The sequence below is a fragment of the Carassius gibelio genome, chromosome B18, assembly GCF_023724105.1.
Source record: "Carassius gibelio isolate Cgi1373 ecotype wild population from Czech Republic chromosome B18, carGib1.2-hapl.c, whole genome shotgun sequence".
NCBI lineage: Eukaryota > Metazoa > Chordata > Actinopteri > Cypriniformes > Cyprinidae > Carassius > Carassius gibelio.
This window is the reverse complement of record NC_068413.1, coordinates 17,083,843-17,104,352: the sequence shown is the minus strand read 5'-3', so window position 1 is coordinate 17,104,352 and position 20,510 is coordinate 17,083,843. Positions and strand designations below refer to the sequence as shown.

Genomic DNA, 20,510 nt, shown 5'->3' with positions numbered 1-20,510 from the left:
GCTCCTGTGGATGAATTAATGCCTCCTGTAGTGAATCCATGCGCTTTTGTAAGAACAATATCCATATTTCAAACATAATAAACACTTTTCTTTCACTTCTGCTATCTGTCGTATCATTGCAGATGGATGATGTGTTTGAGAAATACAGGTCCATTATTCTATATCACCAAATATTGGATTGGATCATTTTATCAATTGTGTGTTTTTTTATGTAGCTGATTGATCATAGGCCTCACTGATTACTGAGTTTACATACGTCAGGTTTTTAATGTTGTGTATACATTTAATATATACTCAACATAGCATAACGAGTTTTATTTTTTTTATTAGTATTATATTATTTTATTATTATTTCATTTCATTTAATTGTATGCTTTTTTATTGTTTCCCCCTTGTTACACTTGATGTGTTGACTGGAAACACAACGTGGGGGGGAGGGATAATAAATAAATATATAAATAATAATAATAATAATAATAATAATAAATATTTTTGTGGAAAGTTGTTATAGCCTATATGAGCAAAGCCAGTATTTTCCAATTTTCCAATCCAGCCAATTTTCAGGAAAAGTAAATTTGCTCATCATTCAGACTTTTATGACGTTCTTTCTTCTGCGTAACAAAGACAGTTTGAGAAAGTTTTGGTGAAATGGTCACCCAATCGTTTCAGGTACTAACATCCTTCAAAACCTCTTTCTTTAGAAAGAAACAAACTCAAACAGGTTTATAAGGACACGAGGAGAGTAAACGAAGACAGAGAGATCAGTTCTAGGTGAACCAGTCCTTTAAGTGTCACATAAACCATATATGAGAACATAACGATTACAGATGACACATATCCGTGGTGCTAATTAAAAATCTCCAGAACGAGAAACCACTGCAGTTCTTACTCTGAATGTGAACTCAAAATAATCCCGCTAATAAATATTAAGCATTATAATCCAGAAGAGTGAAAATGACACGATTGTTTTTGTTTAATCTTCATTAGATGTACAGAAGCAGACAGGAGTGGTGCGTCGCCGAGCATTAATATCACTTAATTCAATGCCCTGAGAGAGAAATGGGAGACAGAGAGAGGAGAATAGAAAAATGCCATCTATAGATCATAAATAATGATGTACTCCGGTGAGTCTGAGTGCATTCAGCCATAAAAATAATAACACATATAGCAGCTACAGCTGAGAAACATCAATCCCAGCAAATCCTACCAATCAATACGACTGGATATTGATGAGAATAGCATTTAAATGATCGTGTTCATTACTGGGCCTTTGCAGAAGTATTTCATGACAATCCTCAAGATGTGCAACAACTGTATGTCATTTACACAATCACACACATTACTGTAAAGTAGATATACAGTAGATAATGACAGCGCTTGATATCTGGTATCCGTTCAGACAGATAATCTTTGAGTTATAAATATCTGACTGCCGTCTCATAGAGATGATATGTATTCTATAGGAGCAGTAGATTCTGTCGACAGTCGATTTTCTCGATTACAGGACCGCTCGGGTTCAATACAACTTAAGCTCTCTTGATAGCATCTGTGGCTTCATGTCGATCACACAGAAACCGATTTTCAGTTTATTAAAAAATGCAGTAATTCACTTACAGTACAATCACACTAGCAAACGACCAGTCAATTAGTGAGGTTAACTCATTTTAGACACATTAATTAGCACAATTTATTCATTTATTTTGTGTGTGTGTGTCTTAATTAGTGTGCTGTGCTGATTTAGCTGTGGATTTGGACAGAAACACTCTCTATAAGTGTTTGGTTCATCTTCCAAACACAAATGAAGATATTTTGAGCTTGAGTAAACCGTGCCTGAGCTGATACTAAAAAAAGAGCTGCTAAAAACTATGGATAACATTAAAGAACATTAAAAAGAGTTCAAATAAACCCATAACTTTCAAACGCTCCTTGCATCGTCTCATTTCCCAAGCTTCCCCAAGTCTAAGCCTAATAAATGTATTTCATGATCTGGATCCAACCCTTACAAAGACCTGAGAAGAGATGATGCTAACCCTCAGACAACATATAAAACTACCAGATTTTGCTTAATCGCAATGTTTAATCACAATCACAAAGTTAATCACAATATATATTTGCTGCAGTATATAGTGTTCACCGTCTGTTTGATTGCATGTAGTTTGTAACTAACTGTACATTTCTGTCATTTTCACCTTTAATAACTTACTCCTATATAATGTAGAAACTTACGTTGTTTTGGGAAAGCTGCTTTGCATTGATTAGCATAGTGCTAGACAAATAGATCTGAATTGAGTGTGTTTAGTGACTGGTTACCTGCGACCTGCATCAGCATGGCTCCTCTGCCGTACGTCTGAACCCTGACGAAACACGAGTAGCTTCCCTCATCGGACACACACACTCTCCTCAGCAGCAGCGAAGCGTTCCCGGCCGGAAGCTGGTCTGGGAACAGGCTGGTGCGGTTGGAGAAGCGCTCCTCCTGATCGATCAGCTGATCGCGGCTCTGCGAGAAGCTGTGAACGGTGCGCTGGGTGTCCGAGAGCTGCCAGAACACACTCAGGTCAGACAGATTGAACTCTGAGACGCCTGAGAAAGAGCAGTTGAGGACCGCGTCCGTCCCGAACAGAGCCACCACAGGGGATTCTGGGACACGGATGTCAAGAGCTGCAGAGACACACGGAGAGAGCACAGACATTAGGAATCATGCTTTCATTGATCTCGTCAGATAAAAGAGCCTGAAAATATACTGTACCGTTAGGAACTCAAAACCTCCTCCTCAGAGAAAAAACAAGAGTTTTAATAGAAACTGAGCTGCAAAAAAAAAAAAAATCTTCTTCAATCACAACCATTAAAAAACATGTCGGCAGAACCGCATTTTTACAGTTAAACTCTGCGCACGCTGAACAGCTGCGGGATCTCGATCTGCTACGGAGGCCTTTACCATCTCCGACCCCCACTACTGCATCTCGCCCGCAGCGGAGGTGCCACAAGCAGTGTGAGAGGAAGCAGAAGAGGGGTAAGCGCGGAGGTATCCGGGCTAGGCTAACGGCTAACCCACACAAGCCATCTATCCCACCATCTTACTAGCTAACGTGCACTCGTTGGACAATAAACTGGACTATATTCGATTACTACGCTCAACTCAGAGGACTGTAAGAGACTGTTGTGTTTTGGTGTCCACGGAAACATGGCTCAGCAACAGCGTTCCAGATTGGCGCTATTCAGCTCGACCAGCTGACGTGCTATCGAGCGAACAGAGCTCGCGACACGGGAGGAAAAACCAGGAGCTGCGGGCTTTGTGTTTACATCAATGACGCGTGGTGCCGCGATACTGTTGCGATCAGCAAACACTGCTCACCCCTGGTGGAGTTTATGATTATTAAGTGCCGGCCGTTCTATCTGCCGAGGGAATATACTGCCATACTGCTCATTTCAGTGTACATTCCCCCGAACAACAGCAACAGGAACGACGCAATGAACTGTACCAGCACATCAGTGAGCAGCAGACAGCACACCCCGATGCTTTCTCATCATAGCTGGGGATTTCAACCATGCTGACCTTAAGAGTGTGTTTTCAAAAATACTCCAGCACATCAACTTTCCAACACGAGGTAATAACATTTTGGACTTTGTTTACACCACATGGAGAAGAGCTTACAAAGCCCTCCTTCTCCCCCACCTCGGAGCCTCAGACCACATCACTGTTATGCTAATGCCTGCATACAGACCGCACATTAAAGTCACCAAACCTGGAACCTGTGGCAGGGGATACAGACCATTACGGACTACAAGCCCCCACCACGGACCTGTGACAACAACATCTGTCTGCTGAACGAGCTGAACACATTCTTTGCTCGCTTTGAGCAACAAAACAGCACCACTGCACAGAAGACTACAGCTCCTCCCGGCGACCAGGTGATGATGCTGACCCCAGACAGCGTGAGGAGATCCTTCAGCAGGATCAATGCACGCAAAGCTCCGGGCCCTGACAACATCCCTGTGTGTGTACTGAAAGACAGTGGAGCAGAACTCACTGATGTCTTCACAGACATTTTTAACATCTCACTGAGTCAGGCTGTTGTTCCCACATGCTTTAAAACTACCACCATCATCCCAGTCCCGAAGAAGCCATCTACATCTTGCTTCAATGACTACCGTCCTGTTGCACTTACCCCCATCCTCATGAAGTGCTTTGAACGGCTAGTCATGCACCACATCAAGTCCATCATGTGCACCTTCTACAGACACACCATTAAGAGAGTCCTGACGAGCTGCATCACTGTGTGGTATGGAGCCTGCAACGTGTCCTGCCGAAAGACTCTGCAACGCATAGTGAGAGCAGCTGAGAAGATCATTGGTGTCTCTCTCCCCTCCCTCCAGGACATCTATGGAACACGTCTCACCCGCAAAGCCCTCTGCATCACAGGTGATCCCTCTCACCCATCACACAGCTTCTTCAGCCTGCTGCCATCAGGGAGGAGACTGCGGAGTCTCCAGGCCAGGACCAGCAGACTGAAGGACAGCTTCATCCACCAGGCTGTCAGGAAGCTGAACTCCCTCCCGAACCTGCCCCCCCTCCCCTCTTCTTCCCCAGGCACCACTGAACTATGAACCCCCCCCCCCACACACACACACACACACACACACACTAATTATATGATGGCATGCACCAGTCACTTGTGCAGCATTGGTCTGCTCACTACCTCATTCGGCATGGAACTGACGTCATTCCACTACCTCATCAGTCAGTTAAATAACTGCTCTTGGTCACTTGTCAATTGTCACTTTAATCAGACTTAATAAGATATTCTTAATAAGTTTTTTTTTTTTTGCACTAAAAAATATTTTAACTGCACTGTTGTTCACTTCATTGATTTGCACTATATCTGTCATTTTCCTTGCGCTGCTTTATTTTACTTTATTTTTAATTTTATTATATGTCTTTTTTTATAATTCACTTATTGTATAGTTGTATCGACATTTTATATTGGATCTAGTTATTTTTTAGGCTTTAATGTTAATGTTATCTGTATGCACCGGGGTCTGAGAGTAACGCAATTCGATTCTCTGTATGTATGTACTGTACATGTGGAAATTGACAATAAAGCAGACGTGAACTTGAACTTGAACTTGATTGTAATTCAAACGCAGCTCCCGTCGGCATTTAAACAGACCTTTGCTCTTAATTCCGATCGGTCCAACACAATAACAAAATCTGAGCAGGTCTAAAAACTGAAACGGTTGATGCTTGCATTTTACACTTTGGAAAAGTTATATATATTTTTTAAATATGAGCAGGCCTACAAGCTGGGATTGGTAATGCTGCACTGTAATCCTAGTTATTTATTTATATTTTTCATTATATTTTATTATATGATATTGGTTTGAGACTGAAAGTATTTTATTTAGTGGAGAACTTTGCAGCAGTATTTTATTTCTTATTCTTTTTTTATTTTATAAATATTTTATTAAAAAGTTTTTTTTTTTTTTTTTTAGTTTACAGTAATAAACAACCCGCAGTTTAATGTTTGCATTTCTTTCTCTTACTGTACCGAAAATGAACCGAACCGTGACTTTAAAACCGAGGTACGTACCGAACCGTGATTTTAGCGTACCGTTACACCCCTAATATAAATGAATGAAATAAAAATGGCCTTCTTTACTGTCCTGGCTCTGAGTGCAAAAGCAGACGGACAAACACTGCTAGCAGAAGAACATCAGCGAGTCAAACAGATCTATATTGGCAGGAACTATGAACAAATCCTGCTGTTCAAGCAACATGGGGCTCAGCAGCTTCGAACAACGCTCTGAACGTGACGCTCTCACGCTTTATTTTGGTATTAGCACATGTACAGCATCTCTGTCCCCGCTGGGAGCAGACAGGAGCGCTTGACGTCACGGAAACTTCAGCAACACGTCTGTCCTCAGAGAGCTGCTCACACCATCATCAGTGAAGCTCAAATCATCCTCAATATGCTGCCATACGGGGGACAGCGCTGTGTGTGTGTGTGTGTGTGTGTGAGAGAGAGAGAGAGAGAGAGAGTGTGTGTGTGTGTGTGTGTGTGTGTGTGTGTGTGTGTGTGTGTGTGTGAGTGTGAGTGTGAGTGTGTGTGTGTGTGTGTGTGTGTGTTAAATAACTTTCTAAAGTGTAACAGGAAACAGTCTCTGATCTGATCTGACCAGTTACAATATGAATCAAAGGTTGATTCAGTCAGTTTTGTCTTGAATGAAGTAGTTTATTTGGACATTTCCACATGGAAATACACTTTAAGTTCCCTTTACAGTGTACACTAGCTGATAATATACATGAACGGCTTAATTCGTGAAAGCTATATATATATGAGCAGCTGACTTATGAAAACAATTAAAAGATGAAAACACGTGCTCAGGGAGAAACAGCAGAAATATCTGGTTCAACGGCTGCAAACTAAAGCACTGAAGAGCAGTGAAGAGAGCTCCAGATCCTCATTCAGACGCTTTACATGTGAATCTGGCCCGTGTCTGCGCTGAATGCCAGGATTAGGAGTTATGTAAGAGAGCGAGAGGAGTCTAAATACCAGCCACGATTGATCTGAAGACGCTTTCAGCCGAGCAGCAGGTGTGCGTTTGAGCAATAAGGGATCATCTGAATTTACATCCTCCGCTTTGTGTTAAAGGGGTCATGACATGGATTTTTTTAAAATCATTTTAACATGTTCTTTGAGGTTTACTTACTATGTTAATAAAGTTTGCAGCTGCAGTCAGATCTAGTTCCACTTCATCATGATTCTTCATGACTCTCCTTGATCTGGGAGGCCATTAAAATAAACTATCCCTTGTTCCTTACGCTGGGCTCCTTCTGATATCTGTACAAAGACGTTAACGAACCATTTAAACCAAACGTGACTGAACACTAGTGGGCGGGGCCTATGCTGATGTATTCATCTGGAGGCGTGTTTATGCAAATGACTGGTGCTAGGTGATGTCACCTTGTCCCACTAGATCCAAACAGGCCAATTTTTGGAGCTTGATTTAATAAATGCTTTGTTTATAACGAGGAGGGAGTATTAAGCTATGCAACTTTTAGGATGATTTAATGGTACAAAGACCTCTTATATGCCAAAAGATCAGGGCAAAATTAGATTTCGGATGTCATGACCCCTTTAATGGTGAGAGTCACTGCGAGAGAGAAAGACAAGGAGCCTGTGCCACCACAATCAAAATAAAGCCATTAGGACCCTCATAAATGCATCCGCACACCCGCCGCTGTTTATGTACAGCTTCTTCTCTCCTCCATTACTCCTTCTTTGGAGGGCATTTCTTGTGTTTTCAGAGAAGAAAAGTAGGTGATTGAGCAGGTGACCTTCGGAAACCTTCAGAGGAACTCGAGTTGGCATGAATTAAACACATTATGCATATCTACATTTTTATATTACAGTAATTAATCTGAACAGATGTCATCCAGTTACATTAATTATGATTTGGACTAATTTGTTGTTTAATTACATATAATGACATCTAATTGGATAGGAATCCATGTGATATGAAACGGACCATCAATCTCTCCACAGATATTAGCATCAGCTTCATCGGGGGTCAAACCAAGAGAAACTAATACTTTTATCAAACAAAGAAGCATTAAATAGTTCACAAGTGATGTTTATGACGTTACAAAAGATGTTTCAAATAAATGCTGGTCTCTGCTGTTCAGTGCTGGGGGGTGTCGCGTTTTAATACACTTTTTGATCTAGTCTACACATCTAAACATACTCTACAAATGTAATAGAACTTTCACAAGTTTCCTGACTGCCTTCATCTCCATGCATTTGGAGAACTTCAACATCACAGCTGAGCAGTCCTGCCGTGATGTCATTTCCTGTGAGTCACATGACATTTACAGCGCAGTTGACTGGCTACAAAATCCCAATGACCAATTGAAAAAATTAAGTTGGGATGGTTGCAGAATCACAAAAAAATAAAATAAATAATATGAAAAGAATAGTGCCTTTTTATCTCACAATTCAGTTTTGTTTGTTTTTCTTATCTCACAGTTATGGGTTTAATATCCAAATTTTGAGTTTATTTTATTTTATTTATTTTTCAATTATGAGATAAAAGCTCAGAACTGAAAGAAAGGGGTGGTCTTGGATTTGTGAGAAATAAACGCAATTCTGAAATGAAAAGTCAGAATTATGAGATAGAAAGTTATTTAGACATATAAATATTGCACATATTTTTCATCCGCACTACTTCCCGCCTGCAAGGAGTTAATTATCCGCCCGCATCCCCACCCGTGAATTTTAGGAATGTCCAAATACACCCGTTTCAGTCACTTTTATGCGGGTATCTTCGGGTACCCGACCCGTTGCAGGACTCTAGTGTGAGTATTTGTTCTCTTTCTCTCTCTCTCTCTCCATCATCTCCGTCTTTCATAACACAGGCGGTAAAGCATGAAGGAGGCTCAATAACAGAGAGTCCTGCTGCTCTTCTGTTAATACAACAAACCCTTCAGACCAATATCAGCCCTGCTGAAGCTCAAAGGCCAATAAGCACATGCACACACTTACAAACAGACAAAGCCTGGAATAACAGCGCTCAATATCAGCGAGAAACACAGAGCTCAATATCTACCTGCAGAGAGACACGCAGCTTCATTTGAGAGAGCTCGATAAGAGACACTATCAGACATCCATCAGTCCTGTGGCAGCATCACACACACACACACACACATGTTGGTATATGTGGTTTATGGGGACTCTCCATAGGTGTAATGGTTTTTATACTGTACAAACTGTATATTCTATGTCCCTTCACCAACCCTACACCTAACCCTAACCCTCACAGGAAACTTTGTGCATTTTTACTTTCTCAAAAAAACTCATTCTGTATGATTTATAAGTGTTTTGAAAAATGGGGACATGGGTTATGTGCTCATAAGTCTCCCTCTCCTTGTAATACCTGTGTCATACCCATGTCATTATACAGAGTTGTGTCCTGATATGACACAAACACAAACACACACACACACACACACACAACAGAAGTGTGTAAGGCTCATTAGTGGCTGAGTTCAATCACAGCAGTGAGGCTCAGTCGCCCTCCAGTGATAGAAACACAGCACAGCAGCAGGAAACCAGACTCTCTGAACACACTGAGAGATGTGATTACACCGAACTCACTGAAACCATGATGTGAGACTATCATGAGAGGTGATGAGGTGTTTTAACGGAGCCATACGGCTGCTAGAGCATTCTGAGAGCTCGCTATGAGGTTGCTAGGTGTCCAACATAGTTGCTAGGGTGATCAAGACATGGATTCCAGGATGTTCTGGATGGTTGTTATTTTAGGATAATGTTTCTGAAGACAATGTTGAAGACAGACCTATTGCACCTTCAATATAAACAGAAAATAAAACTGGTACTAAAATAGAACCCTGTGGAACACCTTTTATCAGAGATGTATAGTAATGAAGTAGAACTACTTCACTACTGTACTTAAGTACTAAAAGGCGGTATCTGTACTTTACTAGAGTATTATTTTTTTCTCCTACTTCCACTTTTACTTCGGTACATATTTTCGCTGAGTTTAATACTTTTACTCCGATATTTTTTTTATGTGCTGCATCGTTACTCGTTACAATTATAATAATGTTACGAATCATTCCATTACAAACCACTGCCAGAACTGTAGATGGCAGGTTTGATGAAGCTGGCACATCATTGAGCGAATCAAGCGATTAAGAAGACTGCGCGTGCTGACTGCACTGCAGGGCTGGACTGGGACAAAAAATTAGCCCTGGACTTCATCCAGACCAGCCCACCATGCATGTAAACATGCGCGCACACACACACACACACACACACACACACGCACACACGCACACTACATGTCTATACATACATTAATCTGGATGTAAAATTACTGATTAGAATGTATTACTATCAAAACCAAGAAAAAACTATTAAAATAATAAACAAAGAAAATGTAAATTATTTTATCAGGCTTTATTTTAAATATCTAAAGGTCTTAATTTATGTGCTTCTTATTATTCTAATAGAAATATTAATGCTTAGGGTACACATTTTCTGCTGTAACTATATTTCATGTGCTGCAACATAACACTTTTTTTATATTAATTCACGCAAATTACCTCTGACCTGTTGGCTGCTTATAGTAGGCTAGTATTAAGACCACTGATCTACAGTAAACATGATTTATAAAGACCACTGATCTACAATAAAATAAAAGAGTAATTAAGACAAAGAACGTTGTGTAGTGATTTATTTTACATTTTTCATAACATAATCAAAGGCCTTTAAAAAGCCACAGCATAAATGGCTGCCCACTTCTCCGGGTGTGTGTTCACAGTGTGTGTGTGTGTGTGTGTGTGTGTGTTCACTGCTCTGTGTGTGTGCACTTCGGATGGGTTAAATGCAGAGCACAAATTCTGAGTGTGTGGGTCACCATACTTGACTGAATGTCACGTCACTTTATTCAAATGCAGAGCTCAATGCTAGGGTTCAGAACTTTTCTTGCCCTGCCAAAAATAAAAAGATAAAAATAAAATTGCTATTGTTTTCTTTGTAAATAAGCTGCAATCTCATTTCACAATTGTAATTTCAATACCACAATAAACACTAACTATTAAGTTCAAACATTAATGAAGACAAGTGAACAGTCAGTAATAAAAATGTTAAAAAATTATCATAAATAGCACCGTTTTCAGGTACAGATATTGCATAATCAAATGTAAAATACTTTAGGTGAAAATATAATAAATATGTACTGTAGTGCACATATTTAGCAAAATACTCCTTTATTTTTCAATCTCAACTAACCTGCTATGGTCTTTAAACGGCTTTCTTGAGGTAAATGTAACATTCTGTGAAATAATTGTTCTCCTGCTGTTTTGACTGATAACTGATCGATATTATTTCTGAGGCATATATAAATTTCTGTAAGTTGTACTGTATCTTTAAACAGAAAGTAACAGATGATCGGTTTACTTGAACTGAGGCGCTAAAGCGATCTGTCACGTCACATTTTCTGACGCCAAAACGGTATTGTCTGAATTTTGTAATAAAATAGAACTTGAGAGCTGAGAATTTTAAATGCAATTTATATAGATCAGTGAGTGGTGGCATATTACAGCTGGAATATCCTAACTTTTTGAAACAAAACAATGCAGTAGCCTCCGTGTATCATTACATTTCTGTCTCACCTCAGCAGTCAAGTCCCGCCCTGAGGACGTCTTCAGTCTTTTGCCTTCCAGCAAATAATTTATTTATCTTGACACATTTGGTGGCATCTGCCTCAAGTGCTTGTCGTTTTCTCTCTCTCAACGTTCGGCCCCCCCCTTTACGCTTAGATATTTTATATTTAACATTGAATTTCGTCGCAGTTGTAAAGCGGCCGCTTTTCAAGGCTATAACTTGATTCTGATTGGCCAGTGAGCAGTGAACACGTCACGTCTCGCAGCTCGCATCAGCATCATGCGCAAGGGTCGTTTTATCTGTTCTTTATACTGCTTTTTGTAATGTTTTAAATAAATAATTGTGACTAACGTCACAAAAAAGCATCTTGCGGCTTCATGAGAGAGACACGTAAGGCCGGAATTGGACTGTACAAAAATATACTTACGAATATATTTGCGATAAATAATGATTTAAAAACAAAATACATAACGCACCGGCCCAACCAGACCGCGGCCCACCGGGAATCTCCCGGTAGTCCCGATGGCCAGTACATGCCTGCTAGACTGAACTGCTGTGAAGAGAGAGATGAACATCGAGCCGAGCCAGATAATGACTCGTTCACGAGTCAAGAACCGGTTGCATCGGTTCTCGGATGACCAGTTACGTTAGTTCTTTCTGACAGTTCGATTCAATAAACCAGTTGAAGAAAACAGTTCACCGATTATTTTGCGCTCGATGCAATGGCGTCATTGGCGTTGACTGCACATGGGCTCATAACATTAACACATAATCAGTTCAGAATCAATCACCAAAAGAATCAGTTCGGTTCCAGATGCTCTGTGTGTCGGTTTGCTTCACGCTAAATCACACATGCGCAGTATCATCAGCTCCTCGGTTCACGAATCGGACGCGTCTGACAGAAACGGTTCTTGACTCGTGAACGAGTCATTATCTGGCTCGGCTCGGTGTTCATCTTCAGTTCTCTCTTCACATCAGTTCAGTCAGTGTACTGTTTGAGTCAATGAATTACTGCGGGATATTGGTTTGTTTTAACTCAGAGGGAGTGTCAGACACATTAAACAAGTTAACAGCTTAATTCATCTGTGGATTAATGCGTATTGGAGACGCGAACCGTTTAAAACGATTCAGTTCGATTTGGTGAACTGTTTCAAAAAGATCCGGTTACATCGAATGATTCGTTCGCGAACCGGATATCACAAACTGCTTTGTTTTTAACTGTCTTACAACAGACACGGAAGAGAAGACAATGCTGAATAAAGTCTAGTTTTTGCTATTTTTGGAGCAAAATGTATTTTCGATGCTTCAAAAAATTCTAAATGACCCTCTGATGTCTTACGGGTTTGAAACAACATGAGGGTAAGTTATTAATGACATCATTTTGCAAATTGGGCTAACTAACCCTAGTAACCGTTTTTTTGTTTACAAGAAGTTACAGTCAAAGGAATTGTGATTGTCCTTTAGGTTAATCATTTGAAATAGTAAAAACAATATGTTCAAACTTTTGACTACTTTCTTTAATAGCTACATAACACAATACTTCTACTTTTACTTTCAGTACTTGAGTAGTAAATTTTAAAATAGACTACTTGCAATACTTAAGTACAAAAAATTTTGAATACTTTAGTACTTCTACTTAAGTGTGGTGCTTAAAGAGCACTTCTATTTCTACTCAAGTCACTTTTTTGATAGAGCACTTGTACTTTTACTCAAGTATGGTTCTCTAGTACTTTATACATCTCTGCCTTTTATACATTTTTGTTCATTTGTAATAAAATTATCACCTGAGACACACTGAGTCCTTTCTGATAAATAATTATCAAACCAATTTAGAGCCATTTCATTAAAACCTAAAAAAACGTAGCCTCTGTAATAAAAGTTTATGATCTAAAGAGTCGAATGCTTTAGAGAGATCTACAAATAATACTGCACAATGCTGACTTATAAAAGGATATGTAAGAAACGTTTTCCTATAACTAATTAAATGGTGATCTGTCATCTCATTTTGAGTGCTAAATATATGTATTTGTATCACTAAAGTGATAACCTTTATTTAATAATTATAATATGTATAACTCGGTTTTAACTAATTGCAAAAGCAGAATAATCAAAGTCTACTGATTAATCAGTGAATTAATTGATGATTAGTCAATTAATAATTTTAATAACCGTTTGATTCATTGATTATCAAAATAATAATTTGTTGCAGCCCTACTCCGACAGAGCTACAGATGGCAGAAGATCACCAGTGTGTGTTAACAGGCCGTGTGCATGAAGAGATGGAGACTAACAGTTATACATCATGAGAAACGAGGTGGAGAGACACTTGAAAACAGAAACATGAAGCCCAAGACAACTAGATTACATTCACTGAAAGAGACTTCAGCCGAAGAGTTTTAGGTTTTAAATACGCTAAACATATTGCATAAAGCTACAGACTACAAAAATAATAATAATACGAGCTCATGGAGAAAAGCTGTATAATTGGCCGAGCAGTGAAGTGTGAGGTTATGAAGCGTCTCTGTTCTCTCTAGCATGAATGATCATCTCAGTTTCAGGTGTGGAGCTAATCTGGGTGAAGGGCCAATCTTGCCTGAAGCCTGGAAATATCAAAGTCAACCACGGTTGAGTGTGACTCGGTATCCATTCAGTCTCATGTGCAGAACACTGCGTCCTTGTGCAGACAACAGCCTCAGGGAAAACAACATCCTCACGGCCTGCAGGAGCACAGCCTGGAGCGCCACAACATCATTATCATCATCATCATCATCATCAACAACAACAACACTTATACACAACAACAACAACAACAACAACACTATCATCATCCAAAACAACAACATCAACACACAACGTCATCAACAACAACAACAATACACGACACAAAAAAGTGCATCTGCTGTTGTCTCTCACATCAAAATCCAGACACAGATTAGTTTAGATCTGTTTAAACGCTGCTTGATCTGTGCAGATTTCTCTCCTGATTCAGACCAGAACACTTTTTCACTGGAGGAAGTGTTATTCTGGATTATAGACTCTATGTGTTTGAGTTAAAATCATCTTAATGCTGGATGTGTTTCAGGTTTTGTCTTCTCCAGATGTTCACTGATGGACTGGAGTGCTGTGGATTATTGGGATGTTTTTATCAGACTCTCATTCTGACGGCACCCATTCACTGCAGAGCATCCGTTGATGAGACACTGATGCAGTGCTACGTTTCTACAAACCTGATGAAGACACACACTCATCCTGATCTTGGATGGCTTGAGGATGAGCACATTATGGGCAGATTTTTTCATTTTTTGGTGAACTACTATTATGCAATAATATTATGCCCCACAATCCAAGTAAAAGTTTATAACTTCACAGATTCTCCCCAAAGATCAGTGAAATGCAGTAAAACTCTGTCTAGGTCTGGCTGCTTTGGGAAACCACATTAGCAACTGTCCAATCGCAGTCCCTCAGCTGTAACAAGTGTACCATATATGTATCCCAAATACAGAGAAACGGAGAGACTGGGGATGATAACATAGAGGCATATGAGCTCATACATCCTCGGAGCCAATTCATGTCTCGTATATTGAGTTACGCTCTTCAGCTGAAAGGTAAAGTTGAGAAACTTCGTAGATTGTGTTTTAGACACTCCTCATGTATCCTGAGGATCCTCTCAGCGATAAACCTCTCCCAGTTGGTGCACACTTCTATAACAGGGATTAAACTGTGAGCTATGAAACAGTCATAACTGTGCTTTAGGTTCAACTCACCACACCCAAGCGCAGACGAACACAACACAAGCCCAAACACAGCTGAGTCAGAGGGGAAAACCTTTCTTCTGGCTTCCTCACTCTTTTCTCCTCAAGGAATAACCTAAAACCACAGACTTGATCTTTTCACTTTCCTCAGCACATTTCTGACCATTTTACACCGCTGTAGTCTTTGCATTAGTATGAGTCTGGAGAGACAGTTTAACCTGCAGAGAGGCAGGTATTAATCAATTAAACAGCTCCTTTTAGGATTCTATCTTATAATATTCACGCAAGAATCCCTTTATGCGTCATGCTAATTTAACTAGCCTCCGATGGACTTTTAATGGGAAAGGATCAAATCTTTTTTTCACGCCGAGTGTCTATAAAACCAAATTTCACAGACACAATCTCACATTTTTTGTGCCAACTTTGATATTTCAGAACATGTCATGATTTTAGATGCATGAAATCTGATGAAACTGCACCACTGTAGTAATTTCTAATTTAATCAAATCAATGAGGATCACTTTTCAATTATTTATCTGCTTTTTTGTTGTTGTTGTGTGTGTGTGTGTCTGTGTGTGTGTGTGTGTGTGTGCTGTTTCCTATGATTTTGTAGCCTTGGCTCAGTTATTAATTTCTATCTTTGCTTGTTTGTTTGTTGTGTGTTTCAGGTTAACAGGTCGTGATCTGTGTATCTTGTAGGGAGCAGAAGATCACCCACCGTCAGCGTGAAGAGCCAGCAGAGCACACAACAGGAGCGCCAGCATGCTGAGACGACTGTGTGTGTGTGTGTGTGTGTGTGTGAGAGAGATCCCACGACGAGTGTGTGAGTGTGTAACAGGGCAGATCCTTCAATCACGGCACTGTGGGGAACAACAGAGAGAGAGACTGATTAACCTGGAGCTGAGGGACTGATGGAGAGGAAGATTCACAGGGTTTATTTCTAAACTATAGACACACACACACACACACCATGTTTGGCTGCTCAGAAATTCATCATCTTAAAAGGGTCAATGTTTTATGATTTATGGCCGGGTCTTGACCTTTCCAGTCCGGTGAACACAGACACGACTGATTTAGGCCACAACTTCATGAAAGTTTATGAATACAAACCCTTTCAACATCACACACTTGATTTCACACTGCACTACTTGTCAAAGTTCATATTAGTGCAACACAAATACATTCTCAAAAGGTGCTGTGACAAGTGTAAATTGCATGAGAAAATAAATATGATTTATTCGTTTTTTTAATGCTTTTTTAAATTAAATTAAATTTATTTTTGTATCTTTTTTTCTCTTTAATAATTTTTTCTTTATTAATTTTTAACTTCTCAAAATGTATTTTAACTTTATTTTATTTATTTATATATTTAGTTATTTGCATTTATTTATTCAGATTTATGTATTTCCATATTTGTATATTTCCATTATTTTACATTTCAATATCTTTTTTTATGTTTGTATTTCATCTTACATTTCCATGTTTCTACATACAATAATAATAATAATAATAATAATAATAATAATAATAGTGATTATTATTATCATTATTAAAGTTGGACATCTGTAATTCTATGCTCAGTCTTTTATACTCACCTAGACTGCATTTAATTGATCAAATAAACAATAAAAACACTAATATTGTGAAATATTATTTTAATTTAAAAGCACAAGTTTCTATGTGAATATCTGTTCAACTGTAATTGATTTCTGTGATCAAAGCTGAGTTTTTATGTTTTCTCATGGAATCTGTCGTTGGATTCAATGTACCCATTCATGTGTGGAAGACTCTATGAATGCTTTAAACAAGTTTTTGTTCTACCGATGCCTCATGAATGATTTTGGTTATTTATTCAACTCTATTCTAAAGTTAAAATCACTTTCAGTTGGTGACAAGTGCATACTACAAAAATGCCAGTCAGCAGTACATCTCTAGATACTAATATTAATTAGGTAAAACTTTGTTATTCTTGTAACTATATCAAACAGTGACTCCTGGACTCTGTTCACACCTGGAATAAAGATAAAGTGAATTCAGTTCTGAAATAAATCATGCAGTTTCACTCCTATAAAGTCTGTTATGCTTCTGCTACATTTAGTCCGTCTTAACATTTTCACATTACTGAAAAGCAATATAATTCACGTAGTGTTCTACTGTAGTGCATGTCTTTTAAGGTCACTTGGATGACCAGGGTGTTTCTTTATCCTGTTAAGCCTGGTCATGATTTCTACATCCTTTCCTCACTTCCTCTTCCTTCCCTTCTTTTCTCTGGAGAAAGTGAAGTCATGTAAAGGATTGTTTTCTTTCCTGGCGTCTCGTCTGGGTGAACGTGGCCTGCTTTTTACGGTTCAAAAGTCTGGGGTCACTGAGATATTTTTAAGGTAATTAATACTTTTATTCATAAAGGATACATTAAACTGATCAAAAGTGTCAGTGAACACATTTCTAATGTAAAAAAGATTTATATCTCAATGCTCAAACGTTGTACTTCTGAACTTTCTATTTCTATATATTCTATTTCATATAGCCAAATCAGTTTTGATTTCGTGTGGTCTTTAACACACTGACGGACTGCATTCCTCTCTTCATGATCCGCTCGCTCAGATCTTTGTGTTTTCAGAGAGACATGATCACGTTCTGAGCAGAAGCTCCACACTTACACGACTGTAGGGTGATGATCTAAAGCACAGACTTGTGTGAGCTCTGACTAAACTCTTCCAGCAGCTCAGCGTTCAGTAATACGAGACCACGTCACCCCTGCACTATGCTTTAGTCATAATCAGACCGAACAACACTTCAGAAACTGAGACAGAGTCAGCTTTCCTCTGAGACGAAGTTCATCATAACTAGAACAACTTAGTAATTCTGTCCACATGCATAGAAGCACAGCATGATTAAACTGCTCACTTTATAGATCACAGGAAGTGTCTGCGTGAGCTTCAAACCGTCTGAGATCTAATAGTCACTCAGTCCTTCCTCCTGGATTCTCTCAAAGCCTCAGGCTGCTTTTGTTGGCATCGGTCACTTCGTCAGTGACTTTCAATTCAGTGCCTTTGAAAAACATCATCTAGACTTAAAGGAATAGTTCACCTAAAAATAAAAAATGTCCATCCGAGATCAGTATGTGTCTGTTTCTTCATCAGGTTTGGAGAAATGTAGCATCAATGGATGCTCTGCAGTGAATGGGTGCCGTCACTTCCTCCAGTGAAAAAGTGCGTCTGATGTTGTCTCTCACAGATTAGTTTAGATCTGTTTAAACGCTGCTTGATCTGTGCAGATTTCTCTCCTGATTCAGACCAGAACACTTTTTCACTGGAGGAAGTGTTATTCTGGATTATAGACTCTATGTGTTTGAGTTAAAATCATCTTAATGCTGGATGTGTTTCAGGTTTTGTCTTCTCCAGATGTTCACTGATGGACTGGAGTGCTGTGGATTATTGGGATGTTTTTATCAGACTCTCATTCTGACGGCACCCATTCACCGCAGAGCATCCATTGATGAGACACTGATGCAATGCTACATTTCTACAAACCTGATGAAGAAACAAACTCATCCTGATCTCTGATGACCTGAGAGTGAGAGTATTTTCAGCAGATTTGTATTTTAGTCTGAACAGTTCCTCTAAATCTCTCTGTGGTTTTGCACATTCAGCTCAATCTGCTTTAGTACGACTCAAACGAACAGAATATGCATGCAAGCATAATCTATGATCAACAAGAGTCAAAAACATAAATCACTAGCTGCTTTGCATGAACATCCAGTGCTTTCTGTAGAAAACTACAGTAATCTTCCACCGGCCGTGGCTCGTTGGATTTATACATCACTTCCTGCAGCATCTGCACACACGTCTGACACTGAGGCTCAAATCTCTTCTCAAACAAACAGCTGTATTATTACTCAGCTCTCTAACCCACAGGCCAGGGTTTAGCGGCAGGTACTGAATGTGTGATTACTGTTAAACACAGCTCTGTAGAAACACAACGCCCACATCTGAGCGTCTTAATGCAGGATGACCACAAGACTGACACAGTTCTTCCTAAACACTACAGAACAGCTTACTATAGATTCAGCGTTTGCATTCAACTTAAGTATGCTACAATACACAGAATAGAATAGAATAGAATAGAATATGTCACATCTTTGGTAAATTTGTCTTGGACTTGAACAACACAGCCAGCAATCAAACAATCAGACACACAGAACATATAGACCTAGCACACAATTCAATTATCATTATTATTATTATTGTTGTTGTTTTTAGTAGCAGTTTACGAATAATTCCAAAATGTAGATTTTAAAATACTTCTGCATGATCATGCAGTAAGATTTTAAAATCTACATTCTGGAATTATTCGTAAACTGAGTTTGGCACAAAAAGAAATAATATTTCAACTCTGAAATTCTAAATTGTTTCCCTGAAGGTTAAAATGTTTATTATGGAATTTACAAATAATACAATAAAATTAGATTAAAAATAAAAAAGGAAATACTTTACACTTTGTTTATATTTGAAAAGTATATATATATATATATATATATATATATATATATATATATATATACATTTGTTTTGTTATGAATTATATATATATATATATATATATATATATATATATATATATATATATATATATATATATATATATATATATATATATAGGTAAAGAAAAGAACAGAACAGAAAAGAAAAGGAAAGAAGAGATTAGTTGAGAGGTTGCAGTGTTGTGATGAAGCATCAGAGGAGTGTGGATCAGTCTCTCATCATTAGTGTGTGGAGGTCCAGCAGGGTCCAGCAGGGTCCAGCAGGGTCCAGCAGGGTGTGGTGCCTCTGTCCCGGGGCTCTACAGGGTTTGGGGGAGGATCTGGAAACCTTAAAGGGCCAAAACTCTAACTCTGGATTCAATAAAGCAGAGTTTGTTTGCCCAGAAAGCAGTGAATTTTAAACCACGTCTTAATAAACGCCCCTCGCTATGAAAACAGTGTGTTTGACTGAACTCTGACCTCTAGTCTCCTCAGAAGTCCTGTGTGTCTGTGAATGGTCAAGCGTTATTCAGAAGTGTTTTAATGGTCTTACCATCACAGCTGTGTTCAGACGATCCTCGATGACTCTGTTCTCTCTCTCCTCACACACGCTGTGAGAGACGGCGCATGAGTGAAAGAGCTTATTCCTCCTCTTCTCCTTCCTCTTCTTCTTCTTCTTCTTCTTCCTGCTCTTCTTCTCGGATTATAGTGAAGCAGCGGTCGCTTGCGATGGTTTCGCTCCGGTCAGAAAGAGAAACCACTCCTACATCAGTCTCGCGCTCGGTCCGGTCTGGTGACGTCACGCCGCTGGACTCAGAGCCAGCCACTGAAGAACGTATGTGTTTTATTATATATTAAATAACTTTCTTAAGCAAATTTTAACATACACAAATGTAAATTACTCGGAAAAAAACGTGTCTTTTGTGGGGGTTTTTTATTGGACGTTGAGAATTGTTTGAATGTGATTTCGGTTTCTACTATTAATAAAGTTATGAAGAGTCCGGGTTTAAAAGTCTTTGTGTTAGGAATCGTAAGTGAAATAATCCCATT

At 39.0% G+C, this 20,510-nt stretch overlaps 1 protein-coding gene across 2 annotated transcripts in view; it reads right to left on the bottom strand.

Moving 5' to 3' along the window:
- LOC127977280 (CD276 antigen-like) overlaps window positions 1–20,236 on the bottom strand; it is a 69,310-nt gene extending 49,074 nt beyond the window's left edge. The window contains exons 1-3 of one of the 2 annotated variants that reach the window (XM_052582093.1): window positions 20,014–20,236; window positions 15,657–15,798; window positions 2,311–2,658 (exon numbers count right to left, since the gene is read on the bottom strand). In XM_052582093.1, the coding sequence (XP_052438053.1) occupies window positions 2,311–2,658; window positions 15,657–15,702 (394 nt within the window). In that variant the 5' untranslated portion in view covers window positions 15,703–15,798; window positions 20,014–20,236. The remainder of the gene's footprint in view (window positions 1–2,310; window positions 2,659–15,656; window positions 15,799–20,013) is intronic. The other variant, XM_052582092.1, reaches the window with a different exon arrangement.
- Window positions 20,237–20,510: the final 274 nt, after the last annotated feature.